The sequence below is a fragment of the Pelodiscus sinensis genome, chromosome 14, assembly GCF_052426305.1.
Source record: "Pelodiscus sinensis isolate ZL-2025 chromosome 14, ASM5242630v1, whole genome shotgun sequence".
Taxonomy (NCBI): domain Eukaryota; kingdom Metazoa; phylum Chordata; order Testudines; family Trionychidae; genus Pelodiscus; species Pelodiscus sinensis.
This window is the reverse complement of record NC_143065.1, coordinates 14,358,690-14,375,473: the sequence shown is the minus strand read 5'-3', so window position 1 is coordinate 14,375,473 and position 16,784 is coordinate 14,358,690. Positions and strand designations below refer to the sequence as shown.

Here is a 16,784-nt window from a genome sequence, read left to right as displayed (position 1 = left end):
AGACCCCCGCTGGGCAGGAACAAACAGTGTTTCCAGGTGCAGTAGCTTGATTGGGATGTGCCACAGAAAGTACCCAGAGGCTTTCATCGCAGTTTTGGCAAGCTCCTTTCCTTGTCCACCCCCCTGCCCAAGCTTCAGGTCGCTCTCGCGGTCCCGTACAGGAGGGGAAACGTGCCCACAAACCCGCCAGCTAACTAGCCACGGCATTCCTTAAGGTTGCCCCGCTGGCAGCCCAGTCCGTTTGGGGATGATGGCGGTGTTCGGGAGGGAGCGAGTTAAAAGGGACATTAACAATGAAAAGTCCCTGCTAGCAGATCACTTAAAGCAATACTCCCTGGCTCTGTGAGCGCCAGCCCTGAATTATTAATAGTATTTCATGTAACATCAATGTGCCTTCTTGAAGATTAGAGGTTTATTAAGCCTGGCGACAAGTTTTAACCCATTATCCATTCTCCCAGTAGAGGTCCTTCTATCCGAGTGAAATGCAGAACCCCGCTTTGGAAACCAGACCGCAGGGATTGGGTAAAGGGAGTTTAAACGTGAAAAGAAAACAGAAATGCACTGAAACGTCTACTGACTGATAAGTCTTATGAACTCCAAGATCACGGTAACAGGTTTCTGTGGGATGGTTCCCTCTCTTCCCACAAACAAATGGATACTTCGACTTGCAAATTCATCAGACAAAAAAGATTTTTAAGAATCCCCTTTTTAATATTTGTTTACCTTTTTCGTGCGAAGATTTTTCCAAGTTGCAGGTTAAAAAAGAAGGCAGAAATAATGGGGCTGTGAACTGTGGTTGTTCAGCCCTGTGATTATTTAAGCAGCTTTATAAAGGGCAAAGTCCCCCCCCCCCCCCACCCGCTTTCCTCTGGAGAGAAGATTTTAAAAGATCAAAAGAAAGCCACACGTTTGCAGCTGGTCACAGAAAGGGTTGATACATTCTGGTGATAGTTTGCCATCATGAATTGCTCAAGAGACACCGTGACTGAAAGCTGTAATACAGACTATAAACATTTCTCCAAGAAAAAATAATTCAATAGGCTTTTCAGTGCAATAATCTGCCCATAAAAAATATGCGCTAAATAGTGGCGCATAGCACTGTCTCCATCGGTATTTCTACAACTAATACAATTAAATAACTACATGTTAAAAAGGGAATGAAAAATCAGTCTTTCATTCAGAAATGTGTTATAAAAAGGGGAAGAGTAACGGATCAGTTCGGGTTAGCAACACTTTTCGTTAGTTTCTTATGATAATAATTGATTTGAGAAATAAACTAAATTTGAAATATTTTGTTGTGCAGAATGGTACGAAATTAGTGGTGTAATGTACCAATCTATTTAAAATATTTCTTCAGCTCCTGCCAGTTTCAAGATTAAGATCCCAGCTAAATTATGCCTTTCTTTTCTCTCCAATAAATACATTAATAAGGTTCAGCTATAGATGTCACATGTAGACGTGGGCACTTTTCTTGCACCTCCACATAAGTTTGAAGCGTAAATAAAGCATCTTGGCAAATAGGGACTAACAAGATATAAAAAACACAGTCTGGTTTTTGTTTCAGGGGCACCAGACTAACACGGCTACATTTCTACCACTATTTAACAAGATATAGTGACGCGTCACTGAAATACGCCCCAAGTAATTCGTGAGCTAAGATTTTAACATACTTGAGGGAGTTTGTCTGAGTTAAGCGCAAGGCGACAAATACTTCATCACAGGGGGGGAGATTTTAGTAATTACCACGGAAGGAGAAAGTGTCCTTCGGAAAGGAGCGCGGGCTGGGGGCCTGTCTGCCCTTCCGCTCTCTCAGACAGGCAGTAATCATCTCTGGCTCGGAGAGCGCTGAGCTAGGAGGGCATCTCGGACCAGGTAAGCCGGGAGGGAACAGCTACTTCTCGCCACGGGGAAACCTGAATCAGAAAGAATCTTCGTGCGGCGCGCGGCGTTCCGCGTTCCATTGTTCACTCCCGGCCAATACGTTCGCTCCCTCTCCCTCGCTTCCAATCGCCTCTGGGGGTTGCTCCGGCGGCCTGGTGAAGTCACTGCTCCACCCCCTCCCTTCAGCCTTGGGCTGATGCGTGCTGACGTCATGCTGCGTATGGGACAGGGCAGTCTCCACTTTCTAACTCCTCCAGGCTGGAGGAGTTAGTTAGCAAACAGCAAGCGTTAGGCAGGCATCCTGCTCCTTCTGCATCGTAACACGTTGCACACATCTCTTTCTGCATGGTGGATATTATTTTTCATTATCCTTTTCTGGGTGCTATGGGGGATCATTCAAAGAGTAAGTTGATCTTTGGTCTGAATAGTAATTTTAAATATTTTACTTGAAACGTTAAACTGGTTCTACAAGTGGTTTATTTACAGAGATAGTTTTAGAGAACATTCTTAAAATCGTGCCTTTTTAAAAGCCAGGATTATTTTTGCTCTTTCGCAATCCATTGCCTTTTCTTATTTTTTAAATTAAAGCTATTTTATCTTGCTGTGTCATGCTTTCAGGCTGCAGAATTCGTTGTTTCTTTTTTATGTTTAAAGAATAAATATTTTCTTGGGGTTTGCTCTTTGCATGTCTGTTATTTTAATAGCTACAAATTAGTAATTAATTATTACTATATAAAATAAGAAAAATTAAAAGAGGGAAAAAGCCTAATTTTTTAAAAAGGTATAACAAATACAGATGAAATAATCAGCTGACAGAGTTCATCTGGTTTTCCATTGTGTTTTAATAAGTACCCGTTCTATATTTTCCAATCTTTATCATTGTAGTTACACCTACCAATTGCTCCTGTAAAATCTTGCAGTTCAGGTGACTGTAAAATTAACTATATGGAGAATAGCTGCTGCAGTTTATCAATTTCACCTTTTCTTTCTTTTCATTGCCTGAACATTACTAGAGAATGTCTCCTAATTACGAATGCCTCTGTGATTGCAGTCCTTCGAGACAGTTCTGATTAGAAATGATATGCCTCCAGTATACGTTCTAAATTTCCTCTGCTCATTTCTACTGGTAGAAAAGCCCGGAATTGCCATGTGTGTGGGCTGTGGGAGTCAGATCCATGACCAGTACATCCTGAAGGTCTCCCCGGACCTCGAGTGGCATGCAGCATGTCTCAAATGCGCTGAATGCAGCCAGTACTTGGATGAAACCTGCACTTGTTTTGTGAGAGATGGCAAGACATACTGTAAAAGGGATTATATCAGGTGATTCAAAAGCTCTTTATCCATTAAAAAAAATTTTCTTCGACCCATTTCTTAAGAGTTAATTTCAAAGAGCTCCCCATCTGTGAAATCGTATCTCCTCCGGCTTGCTAAAGGAGGGAGTCAGTACTTCTGTGATAATGACAAATGCTATTCCTGTTTATTCGGCTTCGGAGACAGGAAGTTATTAACAATTGATACAACCAATCATATTAATAAATAATAATAATAATAATTAATAATAAATCACCGCCTGTCGGCAAGCAATAAACAGGATTGATCTGCACACTCCCTAATGCCTGTTTTAGAACAATGTGGACAAGGGAAAATTTCTTATTGAGCCCGATCCCTCTTCTCGAATTGGATCAGACTTGTTAGGAAGAGAGCAGAGGGGACCCTCTGGGTTTCTCAGCCGGAGTGGTTAGTTCCTGGGGAGGGTGAGCTGGCAACAGTGGGGTGAGGGTCTAGCTTCATGGCCCTTTCTCTTCCTGCAGGTTATTCGGCATAAAGTGTGCGAAGTGCAAGGTGGGATTCAGCAGCAGTGATTTGGTGATGCGAGCCCGGGAAAATGTGTATCACATCGAATGTTTCCGCTGCTCAGTCTGCAGCCGCCAGCTTCTGCCCGGGGATGAGTTCTCTCTACGGGACCACGAGCTGCTCTGCCGGGCCGACCACAGCCTGCTGCTGGATAGGAGCTCGACTGACAGTCCGAGGAGCCCCGGCCATTTACAGAGCACCAGAGGCCTGCATCTATCAGGTAAGGAGCAACAGACCTGCCGGGCGCTGGGGGTGTGAGACCATCGCCTCGTCCCCGGGCCAAGCTGTCCCGCACTGTACAAACCTATGTAGCTGTGGCTGCGAGGTGGCTGCATTGAAAGGTGCATGGACAATTTTCTGTCTAATTCGGTCTCTGTCTGTTAACGCTGCGGAGACGTTTGCATCTTTAGTTGTCCCTCTGAAATGGCGGTAGAAAATACATCAGTTATCTCCTTCCACGGCCTGCTGAGGCCTATGGGCTTTGGCCAGAGACTCCGCAGTGCTGAGGTGCTTGCTCCCTCCTGGAATCGCCCCCCCTTCTCCATTTAGGCCTCTTTCTTCTGCGGCTGGGGAGTGGGAAGGACTGGATGTTACAGGCCACTAGCCAAGGCAATGTGAGCTTGTGTGCACACTCAGGAGAGGGAGACTGGGCGAGATGCCGGAGTGGCTGGGGAGGGAATGGAAGGAGCTGCAGGCTGGGAGAGCGTTATACAGTCCTGGCGGCTGAATATTGCTACCTGTAGCTGCAGCCAATCCCAGCCAGCGCCCCTGGGATGGACTGGGCCGCGAGGAAGGAAGGCAGCAGGGAAGGGGAGAGGGACTGGGACAGCCCTGGCTGCCCAGGAGAGAAGGAGGGAAAAGCTCGAGGAAGGTGGCAGAGCCTGCCGGCCACCCAGCTTGTTCTAGACACCAGAGAGACGCCAAGGGACAAAAGAAGCGACCCCCCTCCCCCTTTGCGGGCCGGGTAGGAGCCAAAGAGCGTTGGGCGAGGCTGGTCTCCAGCTGCCTGCAGTGCTCCAGGAGGCCCGGCAGGGAATTTCAGCCCCACAGGACTGGAGGCTCCAGAGATGGCTTGTCTGGGGCGGGGGAGGGGCGGAGTCGCTCACACAGCGACCTTCATCCTTCAGCGAGCGCCCAGGGGCGAGCCCTGCTCATCCCAGCGCCGGATGCTGGCGCTCTGGGCTCTGCACAGGAGGGTAGCAAGACAGATCTGCAGAGTCTGGCCCAGCTCCAGCGCCGGTCCCGTAAGGGGCGGGAGAGCAAATAGGTGCAGGATTTGCAATGGGCGAGGATCCATCCCGGGCGCCCGGAGCGGCCTCAGCCACAGGCCGGGAAGGCTGGAACTGCGGGACAACTCCAGCAGCGGGACCGGCGCCGCCAGCGTAGCCCGACCTGCAGCGCGGGAGGTGGGAGAGCTGGAGCCGGGGCTAGTCCCCAGTTACCTGCGCGCTCGGCCGCGGCCTGGGAGTGGGGAGAGGCATATTGCGCACAGCCGGTGCCTGGGCCGCTAGGTCGGTCGGTGGAGCGTTTCCAGGAAGGGTGAGATGAGATTGGACTCATCTGAAAACAAAATCACGTGAATTTAAAAAGTATCGAGCTGCAAAAAATAAAACCCAAACCAAGCCCCCCCACCAGCGCCAGGCAGAAGCGAGATTGTCCCTCTGCTCGGGAAGAGCGAACGGCAGCAAGGAAGCGAGCCCGGCCTGCAGGGAGGGAGCAGGGGTCCCGCGAGGAAGGGGGAAGACCTGGCTTCGATTGTCTATTTTGAGGTGTCTTTGTGCTGGCTGGCTAGGGTCTGCGCCTGTCCAGATTATCCGGCGCTAACGCCGCGGGCTCTGTCCTGACCCGTTGGCTTGGCGCTGCTAATGATGTTTTCGAATAAATGTGAACAATCAGCGCTAACTAGAGATGGCGACAAGCGGCGTTTCCCCTTTGGGGGGTGACTTTGCCGCCCGCGTTACCGAGAACGAGGGAGTGTTTGCGCGGACTCCTGCCCGTCAGCTGCGTTAGGAGGGCCCCGTTTGCACGGCCCTGAGCGGCACCACCCGCCTCTGAGGAACGCTGTTGCGATCCCACAGCTGCCAGGGTAAAAAAGAAGCGCGGAGATTAGCGGGGAGGGCGACAGTCGCTGGCTTGTTAGCACCCCGGCCCTCATGATCCGTCTCTGCTGCGCCACGGGGCGCTGCTCCGGCACGGCCGCTCGCCCCGGGATCTGCAGGGCTGTTGGACCCAAGAGCTTTAATTCGATTCCCCGGGCTCCCGCTTTCGGCACTGGGCCGCTTTGGGTGGCCGGGAGAGCGGGGCCGCCCTGATCAGATCCCTGGGCTGCGCTTGACACAAGACCGAAAGGTGAAATGTCCCTGACCAGGGCAAATGCCCGTTTTGGAATAACTCGTATTGGGGGAGGGGAAGGGGTTTATTTGCCGAGGCTGTGACCCTCCCCCCGGCTTTTCCCCACACGTCTTGCTCTAACGAGTGGCTCGGAGCAGCCCCTTTCTTGCCCCGGTCCTTCCTAGCCGGGCCCACGCGCTCCCCTCCTCGCCCCAGTTTAGTGGCTCGTAGGGTGATTTTTCTCCTGCCTGATTCCGGTCATCCGAAGAAGTGGGCTGTGCCCACGAAAGCTCACGGTCCCATCTGCATGTTCTTAGTCTCGAAAGTGCTACCAGCCCACTGGTTGTTTTTAAGTGTATTCTGCCCAGACTAACTCGGTTACTCCCTGAAGCTTCTCACTTGTGTGTGTTCGTCCTGCCTGCAATCCGCGGCCCAGGGCCCGTCTCTGGGGGGCGGCAGGCAGCAGCTTCCCCTACCGCCGCTAGGTTGCGAAGTCCCCTCTCTGACCCCCGGCATTCCCTCACAGCTGCCTGCCTCGCCGCGTGTCTGACTCGCGGCCGCACACCCGGCTGGGCAAGCAGGAACCCTTCCCCAGCAGCGTAGCTCGGATCGCTCCCTGCCTGCCGGGGCTGGAAGGAGGCCGCTACCCGGCGTCCGGGTGCTTTGGGAATGGAGGAGGTGCAGGCCGCACGGGTGCAGAGGCGCTGGGCCTGGCCCTGGCAAGCTAATCTGCCAGGCCATTAGTGTAGGGGCTAAACTGCAGCCCCAGCGGGGTCTCTAGCAGGGATCCCGGACCCCGGCGTTAATCCCGTGGAGGCTGCACTGCGGGAGACGGAGGGAAAGAGGGGGCTGCCCGGATTCTCTGGCCAGACATCCCTCCCAAGGCTGCTGGGGCGCCCTGGGAAATGGCTCAGGCCCCAGCACTAACTGGAATTGGTTGTTTCCCCTCTCCCCGCTGCAGACTCCGTGCCCGGCCGCCAGCCCTCTCTCCGGCCCCATGTGCACAAACAGACGGAGAAGACCACCCGCGTCCGGACGGTGCTGAACGAGAAGCAGCTGCATACGCTGCGGACCTGTTACGCGGCCAACCCGCGGCCTGACGCATTGATGAAGGAGCAGCTGGTGGAGATGACCGGCCTGAGCCCCCGAGTGATCCGAGTCTGGTTCCAGAACAAGCGCTGCAAGGACAAGAAGAAATCCATCCTGATGAAGCAGCTGCAGCAGCAGCAGCACAGCGACAAGACAGTAAGCTCGGGGCATCTCTCCACCCGCCCGGCAGGGCCCATTTTGCCCAAGGGAACGTCTTTCCCTGCAATCCCCAGGACCCCGGCCACGGCTTAGGCCATGGCTGCCCCCACCCCCTCACGTGGGAACAGCAGGGGATGAAATCTCTGCGGGGCGCGTGGTGGCACAGCCATGCAGTGTTGGTACAAGACACCCTGGGCTCCACGCTCCTCTGTGGCAAATGGGCTCCCACAGGCCCGGCATCAGATTTGTGTGTGGAGTGAAAAAGTCCGACCCAAACCCCTTTGCGCTGCCTGCGTGTCGCGGCAGCACGTGCAGGCCCCAGGAGCGAGACTGGCTGCAGCAGTGACAGGGACCAGTCGTTAGCCGAGAGAAATGCCCCAGTCAAGACAAGAGCAGGCGGGCCCGGCGCTCTCGCCCCGTTACAAACGCTCTTCCAGCGCGGATCGTCCCGGGGCGCACGGAGAGCGCTTCGCTTGGAAGTGCCGCTGCGAGGGGGCCCGCGCGTGTCCCCGGGGAGCGATTTTCTCCTGGCAGCGTGTCGCTCTCGGGCCCTTGCTCAAAACGATAAATCGCTCGCGCGGCGCACGAAGCCCCGGGGCTTCTGGCCTGTTGGGAAGCCGGAGCATTGGCCTGGCCCTTGCCCGGGGCCCGGGGGCAGCTCAGTTCTGTGGCTGCGGTGGCCGGGGGCAGCAGGGGCGCCCGGAAAGGCGCTGAGAACGGTCCCTGGCGGAGACGTGACTCTCGGTGTCTGGCGGCGGCCTGCCAGCTCCGCGCGGCCGCGCTGACCGGATCTGCTGGCGCTGCAGGTTTCACGCGGTCAGACGAAGGGGTCCCCGCACCTGGAGGGGCCGGGGCGCTGGGCGGTCTCCATGGGGAGGCCATCGGGGCCCCGCGCCGACTCCTGCGGCCCACGCAACTTCCCAGACCGCGCCCGGGGCCTCAGGGACCGCCCGGCTTGAGCTTTGTTGCGTGTCTCCCCTCCAGAGTCTGCAGGGCCTGACCGGGACCCCCCTGGTAGCCGGGAGCCCCATCCGTCATGACAGCGCGGTGCAAGGCAGCGCAGTGGAGGTCCAGACCTACCAGCCGCCCTGGAAAGCGCTCAGTGAATTCGCATTGCAGAGCGACCTGGACCAACCCGCCTTCCAGCAGCTGGTAAGAGCCCCTCGGCTCGGCCCGGCCCGGCTGCGGGAGCGGGGCCCCTCTGTATTGTTCCCCAATCCCCGATGTCCCCGCGGAGCGTCACCCCGGCCCCGTTTAGAAGTTAGGAGCCCAGCTGCCTCCGGGGACCCCGTGAGCAGATTTCTTGGAGGAGGCGGGAAGGGCCCCTGACAGTTGCCCCGTGCCCGCAGGTGGAATGGCTCAGGCGCTCTAGGGCGCCCTTCCATTTCCCTGGGAACGTTTCGATTGGAAGTAGGGGAAAGGGCTGTGTCCAGGGGAGCTCAGCCAGTGCCGTCTGCATGCAGGCGCTGTAATGGCCCACTCCGGGCAGGAGCGAGGATCCACGGGCAGGGCAGTGTCAATGCAAGGAAGCCAGGCGAACAGTAATGATAGAAACTGGATTCGAGACAGGGACGTATTCTCGGGGCGTGCCCGTTTCAACAGGTCCCCGCGCTCTTTGGCGAGGGAACAAGTGTCCGTATTAGCGCGCACAATAAACCAGCCAGTTCCATCGCACTTGCAAAAAGGAAGGGAGCGAAATTCTGCGGGACAAATCAGCTGGTGTTGTATAAATGGCCACTGCGGTAAATAGCTGCGAGAGGACCGATCCGGATATTCTGACTCATTCCTAGTTAGACACTGAGATTCTCTCTAGACAAGCAAAACTGGCTGTGAGTTGCCTGGAAATCTGGGAGGATTTCAGGATCCGGGCGCTCTGGTTTTTAACACTACCCGGGCTGTGCTGACTTTTCGCCGTGCTGGGAGGGGAATCAGGCTTAGCGAAAGACGCGGCTGAGGCCCCCCGTTAATGTGCTTCTCCGATGTGACTGTGATGTTTTAGAAGATAATCAAAAATTAATCCTGTGTTATGTTTCGCTAATATAATGGAAAAGTGAGCTAGGAGTGCTGCGTGAATAATTAAACCATCATTTACTCGCATTGGAAGAGCGAATTGATGAAATATGCTGCACATACATCATCCTGTGATGTATGGAGCCAGCACTGCGCAACTTCCACTGGACCACTGCCTAGTCTGAAATTAACTTCGAAAAGTCTAGCCGATTTCTTAATGGGCTCTTCCCGTGGCAAAGGAATCCCCGGGGGCTGCATTAGGACTGTGCGACTGGCACCAGCGTTTGAGTTGGGGGATCTTTTTACCCCTAGTGCCCACCGAGATTCCTCAGAGGAGGGACAGTCTCTCTCCGACGCCTGGGTTCTCATTAGCTCCCTTTGTCTATTTAGTTAAATATCCTTGTACTTACCCTTAGTGCAAATAAGGATCGTTGTACTAACGATGAGATTTATTTTGCCAGCACAAGGCCTGCCTGGCAGAGGGATGTTATGGTTTGAATTTGGGCAAGAGAAGGAATTTGGGCTCTGCACGTTGTGTCACTCACCTTGTGCTAGCCCCAGGCTGTAGGTGTCTATGGAAATACCCTCTAACAAAGCTGGAAAGGATGGAAGGTTTCTTTAGCCAGGGGGCATCCCTGCTTGGATAAGTCAAGACTAGGGTTACAAAGAGCGTTTTTAAACACGTGCGCAAGCCCTCGAGGAGGCAGGGCATGCTGTATTTTAACTGGGGCAGGTGACTCCTAGCTAGTTTTCAAACCCTGCCTTTCATCAGGTACTAGAATATTTTTAGCAGCACCCATTTAAAACGGGTTATTTAACACGATTTTTAGAACAGCTTTTCCCTGTCTAGTCAAGGCAAGGATTGGGGGATCTGAATTCTGCCCACCTGGCTTTCATCCATCGTCCGCTCCCTTTCCTTTCCCCTCCCAGGTATCCTTTTCCGAATCTGGCTCCTTGGGTAACTCTTCCGGCAGCGATGTGACCTCGTTATCTTCCCAGTTACCTGACACCCCCAACAGCATGGTGCCCAGTCCTGTGGAGACGTGAGACAAGCACGCCCAGCGGATTTGGACTTTCGCATGCTCCTGCTCCCTGCATGAGACAAGCCCCAGCCGCAGGCTGGCCCAGAGCTCCAAACAAAACTTTAAAAATATTATTTAAAAACAAACAAAAATATGTCTTGACTGCCAAAAAGCACCAAGATTCTAGCTGCCTTCACCAAACCGGAGAGAGCCCCCCTTCTTTTCTGTGGATTTTGTTTCCCTCCCCCAGAGCAAAACTGGATTTACTAAAACTAGCCCCACATTCCGTACGGTGTCATAGTAGTTTCCTTGTGAGCGGGAAAAAGACTGGTTGGAAGCCAGTTAAATCATCTCAGCTCGATGTTGTCTTTTGAGTAGCCCTCTCCATCCCAGGTCCTGCCCTACTCTGCATTATCCATGACTTGAGAGCCTTGTCCTTTTTTGCGGGGGTGGGGGCCGAGGAATCCCCCCAAGCCGCATGGTTGCTGGAAACCATACATACAGAAACGAGACTTTTATTGAAAATGTTAATTTATGGACGGAGGATAGATTGCTTGAGCCGTTAAAGAACAAAAGTAAGTTATTGTTATTTATTGTCAGAGCAGCAGTTAATAGTGGGGTTAATATTTTGATTTTAATAAAAATGGCCTAATTGAAGAGCTCTACATGGTGTGTGTATTGCGACCCAGGTGAAGCATAAAGAGAAACCCAGCGTCAACAATCCGCCGAAGTAATTCTAAGGGACCATCCTTAAAAATAAAATTACTTCGAAATTACCATCCGGATTCAAAATGGTCAAACTACAGCGTTGGTTGTAGTCTGCCAGGGGCGGTCCGAGGCTTAGTTTACACGAATACACGGAGCAGCTAAAGAGCCATGTTGCTACAGAGCAGCCAGGAATCGTGAGATCATAAAACTAGCCACGTTTATCGAACCGCATTGTTTACAATGGTTTTCGTAGCAACGTGTATTTTAAAAAATACTTTTGTTGGAGATCGTGGTTGATATAAGGAGCAGAAACCTTCCCCCCAAAAGAATGGGAGCGTATAATTAATTTATTCGATATGGCTTCCTGCCTCCTAGCACCGCCTGTCTGATCACACAGGTTATTTTTAAATTAGAAAATAAAATTGCCAGTTTCAATTGAACCACCTTTTCCAAATCCCAGTCCAAGCTTTCCTTCTGCGCAGCGCCGGGGACATGTTTGTTTTCTCTGCAGTAACGTGCAGGATCTGATCTCCCTCCGAGCAGCAGCATTGAAAGGCTGGGCAGGGCTGCTTGTGCGGCTGCTTCTCTTTGCAGCTTCTTGTTGCAGCTCACACGCTATTGCCAGCTGATGGGCGTGTCCCCACAAAGCTATTAAGGGTGGCCCCAGAACTGGAGCCGTTTTGCGCTCACGTGCGATCCTGCGTTCGCGTTTGCAGGCAGCCTTAATCTGCGTCCTCCCCCACGAGGCAGTGCCCGAGTGTGTCCGGGTTTGACCGGCTTTGGCGGCGCCGGGCTCCTTATTCCCGGGGAACGTGACGGGCCGGGCTGCCGGTAGCAGTCACCTGGCCTCCAGGTTCGCCTGGGGAGGTGCGATCATTGGGCAGCGGTTCCCCCCCCCCCCCCCACGCTTCCTTTCAGGGTCTCTCCCTGGTTCATGCTGGGAGCGAGGCCGATGTTACAGCCCGGGCGTGTGAAGCGCAGTTAACCCAAGAACCAGCAGGACGGTCCCAGCGCCTGCGCCCCTCCCGCAGCCTGGTGTGAAGGCGCAGCCAGCCCAGCGCTTCCCATTCACACCGGGACAGCACGTGGGGCTGGTTATTCCAGTCGCCTCGCCCGCCCGGGCCGATCCCGCTCAGCCCCGTCTTGCAGCCCTGGCCCTGGCCCAGGCGCATTTTCACTGCTCCGTGGGGCAGCGGGCGGCGCAGGAGGAAAGCGGCCGCTGGCGGGGGCCGGGAGCCTCCCGCTTCTGCGGCGAACGGGAGCGAGGGGTTGCAGCTAAAGCCGCCAGGGCAGCCAGGTGTGCGCGCGTCAGCGCACAGCCCCGGCCCTAGCGCGCACCACCCAGCGCCCCTCCGCCGGCCTGGCCCAGCGCCGCTGCCGGGGCCGTAGCCAGCACACCTCGGTTCTGCTCTGCAGCCGCGTAACTAACCGCCAGCGCTGCAGGTTAGGTTTCAGCGGCCGGGCTCGCACCTCGCTGCCGTCTGGGGAACAGGCTCTGCGCCCGGAGCCGCCTACAGCCCCTTGTCTCCCTGCCAAGCGGTGTCAGTGAGCAACCGGGCCGCTCGCGAGTGCCCGGTGCGTCCCCAAAGCGCTCTGCTAGCGGGCTAAGCGGCTGCAGAAGCAGACCCCTTGCACTAGGGGCGGCCAGGGGAGAAGTCCGGGGGACCCCTCCCAGGGACTCGCCGGGAGCCAGTGAGTAAAATCCTCAGCAGGGGCCCCGGGCTCACGGGACGCCGCTCAGATCTGTCCCAGCAGCCGGGGAGCCCCGCGAGAGGCCGCTTTGTCCTGGCTGTCCCCGGAGTGGATTTGCGATGTGATCAATCTAGCTGCATTTATTAATTCTCCTGTCTAGACAGAGGCAAAGGCCGGGCGGCTCCTTATCTGGGTCTGGCATCACCTGCAAGCGATACACTGAAGGAGCAGCAGCCACCCTCCCTTAAGGCGCTGCTTGCCCCCCCGAGAACCAGTCTGGCGTGTCCTGCGTTTATTTTCTTTGCAGACCCCAAGGCGAGGGCTTCTATGGGGCGGGGAGGGGCCCCGTTTGCTGCAATGGCCCCTGGATAGGCCGTGCCCAGGTCAGCTGGTGTGACATTTCAAACTCCGCCGCCGGCCGGCCCTGGCGTGTGTGTCAAAGAGAAACTCACTGGGGAGCGCAGGAAACAGGCTGCAGACCCCGCATGTCCACCGGCCCTGGGGCCAGGCTGCGAGCTCGGCTTCTCAGCCACAGATATTTAACCCTTTGGTGCCAGTTCTCTCCCCCGCCGGGAACCTGCCCCCTTGCCCAGGCAGGGCTAGCACAGCCTGTCTCCAGCCCGCAGGGCGGTCACAGGGCTGGTCTTTGAGCGAGGGGCAAAGCTGGACTTTGCTAGAGGCGTGTCTGTGTGTGTCCCCCAAGGAGCCTCGCGGGCCAGCGGGGGCTGCAGGCCCGGGGATTCCAGGAGGCGGAGGAGGGGCGAGGAGGATGCAAAGGGCCAGGAATCTGGTTTTCTTCTAGTTCCCGAGGCACTTTGCCTCCAATAAGCGCCCTTCTCCCGGGTAGGAAATGGGGCTGCAAACTGGAGATAGGAGTCTAGATCGGCGCGTTAATAAGGACCAGGCTCGCCGCCCAGCTGCCTGTCAGACAGAGCGCTTGGGGATCCCGCCTCACTAACCCAGGCCGGCTCAGCTCTCAGGAGGGGGCTGAGCGAGCCAGGCCTTCCCGGGGCACAGGCCTCACCCCCCACAGGGCGCCCCGAAACTCTGCCCTGTGGCTGTTCCTAGGGCGGGGCAGGCGGTGCTGCCCTCACGCTGAGCGCTGGAAATCGTAGCGCAAGGCAGCCGGGCAGGCCTTACCAGAGGGGAACTGAGGCAGCCGCCTCAGGGGCCAGACTGGGGGGGGGGGGGCACCACCAGGACCCAGAGGATTGAGACTTTTCAAAGTTTTGGCCCAAGCGAGGGGACCTGGGGGCGTCATTTGAGCTCCCCCCCTCAGGTGCCAAAATGGTGTGGGCTGGGCCTCAAGGCAGTGGCCTCTCCCCGCCTGCGGCAGCCCCATACGCTGGGTCATTCCCGGCCTTCCTGGGCTCTGCCCGGGAGGCTGCAGGGCCCCACCGAGCTAGCTGCGGGAGGGCAGCAGGGGTCACGTTATTCACCCGGGACCCCGGAGGTGGCTGCGGCGGGGCTCGCTCCGGGCGGCCCGGGGTGGCAGCGGCCGGCCCCAGCTCCCGCAGCTGCAGGTTTGACGGGGGCGGGAGGATCGCTGGGCGCTTGGCGAACATGCCCCCCCCCCCAGTGCGATCCAGGCCGGGCCACCAAGCGGGACCACCCGCGCTGCTGCAGCGCCTGGCCCCGGGGGTCTGGGGCGAGCCCGGCACCGGCGCACGCGGAGGAAGACGCGGGAGCTGCCGGCTGCGGCGTGGGCAGAGCCGGGCACGTGCAGCTGCGGAGCGGGAGAGACTCGGGCGGGCGCTTTGCCCGGCGCAGACCGACCCCAGCTGCGCGGCCACCTCGGGGGGGCTGGAAGGCGCCGCGGGCAGGCCCAGCTGGCAGCGGGGAACGTGAGACCGCAGAGCGCCCGGCCCAGCCCCGCTGCCTCCCAGGGCTGCTGCCCCGGAGCCTGAAGCGGCCTCCGCGCCGGTCTGGAGACGGGTCCCGGGCCCCTCGCTGCGTGTTGCTGTCGGGGCGGCGCTGCCCAGGGACCCGCGGCAGGAAATCCCGGCGGACTCCCCCGCCCTGCCAGGGAGCCAGCAATGGGGCTGCGCCCGTCCCGGGAGATCCTGCTGCCGCAGGGCTCCTCTGCCCGGCGCGGCTCAGGGCTGCCCGCGGAGGGAGTCGTGTAAACCCGGGGCGGATCCTCCGTGGGAGCCTGACCCCCTACCGCCCGGGAGCTGCTGGGTCGCCGCTGTTTGGGGCTTGCAACCCCCCAGCAGCTGCAATCTCCCTACCCGGGATGGGGCCCGCCACGAGAAAGCAGGAAGACGCGACCTGTGACTAGCCCCCTCCCCGTCCTTTGGCGCTAACGCAGCTCCCGCCACCCCGCGGCCTCCCCTTGCCACCCCCACAAACGCGGGCTTGAAGTTTTATGTGAAAAGGACAAATGTCTCCACCATCTGGGGTCATCCGAGTCCTGGCACATTTATTAGACGCCGGGAATACGGTGATTTATGGACCAGTTGAAAATCCAGGCTGTGAATCACGTGCGGGGAGCACAGCAAGGTCTGGAGGAAATAGACAAGCGGCCCCCCCCAGGCCCAGGAGTCTGCGAAGGGCATCCCAGGGGAGCGGACCAGCGGCCGCAGCAGGTTAATGATAAGGGAGAGGGCTGCTCTGTGACAAAAACTCCATCACAGCTGGCCTGGCCATGGTTGGAAAATCTCCAGAGAGGAGGGCAGGCTGCAAGGGCCTGTGGCTGAGTAGAAATGGAAGCGGGGAGGGTTGGCAAAGAAGCAGCGATTGTACATGAAACCTCACTAGGCAAGTCTGCTAGCCCCAAAGCTTTGGTTTGTTTTAATTTTTGTCTTGTCTACACGGGGAAAACCCAGGATCTGGTCCCAGATCTTTGCCTAACTCACCAAAATATAGGGACGCTGGACATCTGAACTTAAAAAGGAAGGTCCCTCACACCAACCATTGGGCATAGGGTCCATTCAGTTACCTGCTTGTCATTGGTGCCTCCCAGCAGAGCCCCATGCCTGGCACCACAAACTGACACCTTGTGAAAGATATGGCCCAAACACCTCCATCACCACATAAGGGCTTGTTTTCTTTAGCCTGCCTTGCCTGCTGCTGACAAGGGGCTGCTTTCTACTGAATAAAGTATTTAAGCACCGACTACCCCATATTTCTGCCCCAGAAAAAAAAGTTTGAATGAATCCTTGGTGATCAAAGCTGCTTCAGTGATTCTTCTGGGACCTCTCTGCAAACCCTCTAAATCTACTTAATGGCTGCTGTATCCCAAACGCGTAGTGTTTCCAAGAACCACAGACTATTCCAGCCAGCAAGATGGCTATTTTAAATAGATTTAAAGACCTTAACAAAGAAACAGAAGGCAACCTATCTTAACCCCCCCCCACTCATTTGGAGCAATAATAATGAGAAAGTCAGGAGATAAAGTGCCCTCTTGTTTCCTCTTTATTAACACCAACAGCAAATTTCATATTTGCTGTCTTCCATTTCCCTTTTTCTGGGAATGTTTAATTCCAAATTTCCTTTTGGTTATGAAAATAGGAAACCTTGAAATATAGTGACATTGTGAACTGAGTGCCTTTCCAGCTGCAACTGATACTCTCATCCAGCCCTGCCAGCCGTTTGTGAGCAGCAGGAGTTTGTTAAACAACCACTACTGTGCTCAGAAACACTTGAAAAGAGAGGGTCTCACCAAGAGAGTTCACATGTGCTCTGTTTAGCAGTTAGGGAAGGGAACTGGGTTATTTCCTCCCTATTACCTCTTTACAGAGGGGACGTCTTACTATTAATTTGTATGATTATAACTGTATGGAGGCCTAGTCATGAATCAGGACTCTATTGTACTGGGCGCTGTTCAGTCACAGAACCAAAAACTGTCCCTGCCTCTAAGGAACTTGCAAGGGTTGTTTGAGGCTCAATAATGCTTGTGAGGTGTTTTGATATATTTGTTTTAGTAAAGTGTTGCAATGTTATAAATGTGCACAGGGCTTTATCACAATGACAGTGTTCTGTAAATTATCTATGGCAACAATTTTGATTTTTCAGATTCTTCTCTACACTGTCTCC

At 55.5% G+C, this 16,784-nt stretch overlaps 1 protein-coding gene across 1 annotated transcript; it reads left to right on the top strand.

Moving 5' to 3' along the window:
- Positions 1–2,133: 2,133 nt before the first annotated feature.
- ISL2 (ISL LIM homeobox 2) lies at positions 2,134–11,003 on the top strand. The gene is made up of 6 exons (XM_006126240.5): positions 2,134–2,284; positions 3,012–3,201; positions 3,693–3,955; positions 7,028–7,311; positions 8,299–8,466; positions 10,255–11,003. Exons 1-6 carry the CDS (start codon positions 2,227–2,229, stop codon positions 10,369–10,371), a joined length of 1,080 nt encoding a protein of 359 aa, XP_006126302.1. The 5' UTR covers positions 2,134–2,226; the 3' UTR covers positions 10,372–11,003.
- The last annotated feature ends 5,781 nt before the right edge of the window (positions 11,004–16,784 follow it).

Bases quoted from the DNA above. Each gene is read 5' to 3' on its own strand.
- ISL2 (XM_006126240.5), top strand. From the start codon at position 2,227: ATGGTGGATATTATTTTTCATTATCCTTTTCTGGGTGCTATGGGGGAT. The intron at 3,956-7,027 runs GTAAGGAGCAAC...TCCCCGCTGCAG, and splicing joins CAGAGGCCTGCATCTATCAG to ACTCCGTGCCCGGCCGCCAG. The intron at 8,467-10,254 runs GTAAGAGCCCCT...TTCCCCTCCCAG, and splicing joins AACCCGCCTTCCAGCAGCTG to GTATCCTTTTCCGAATCTGG.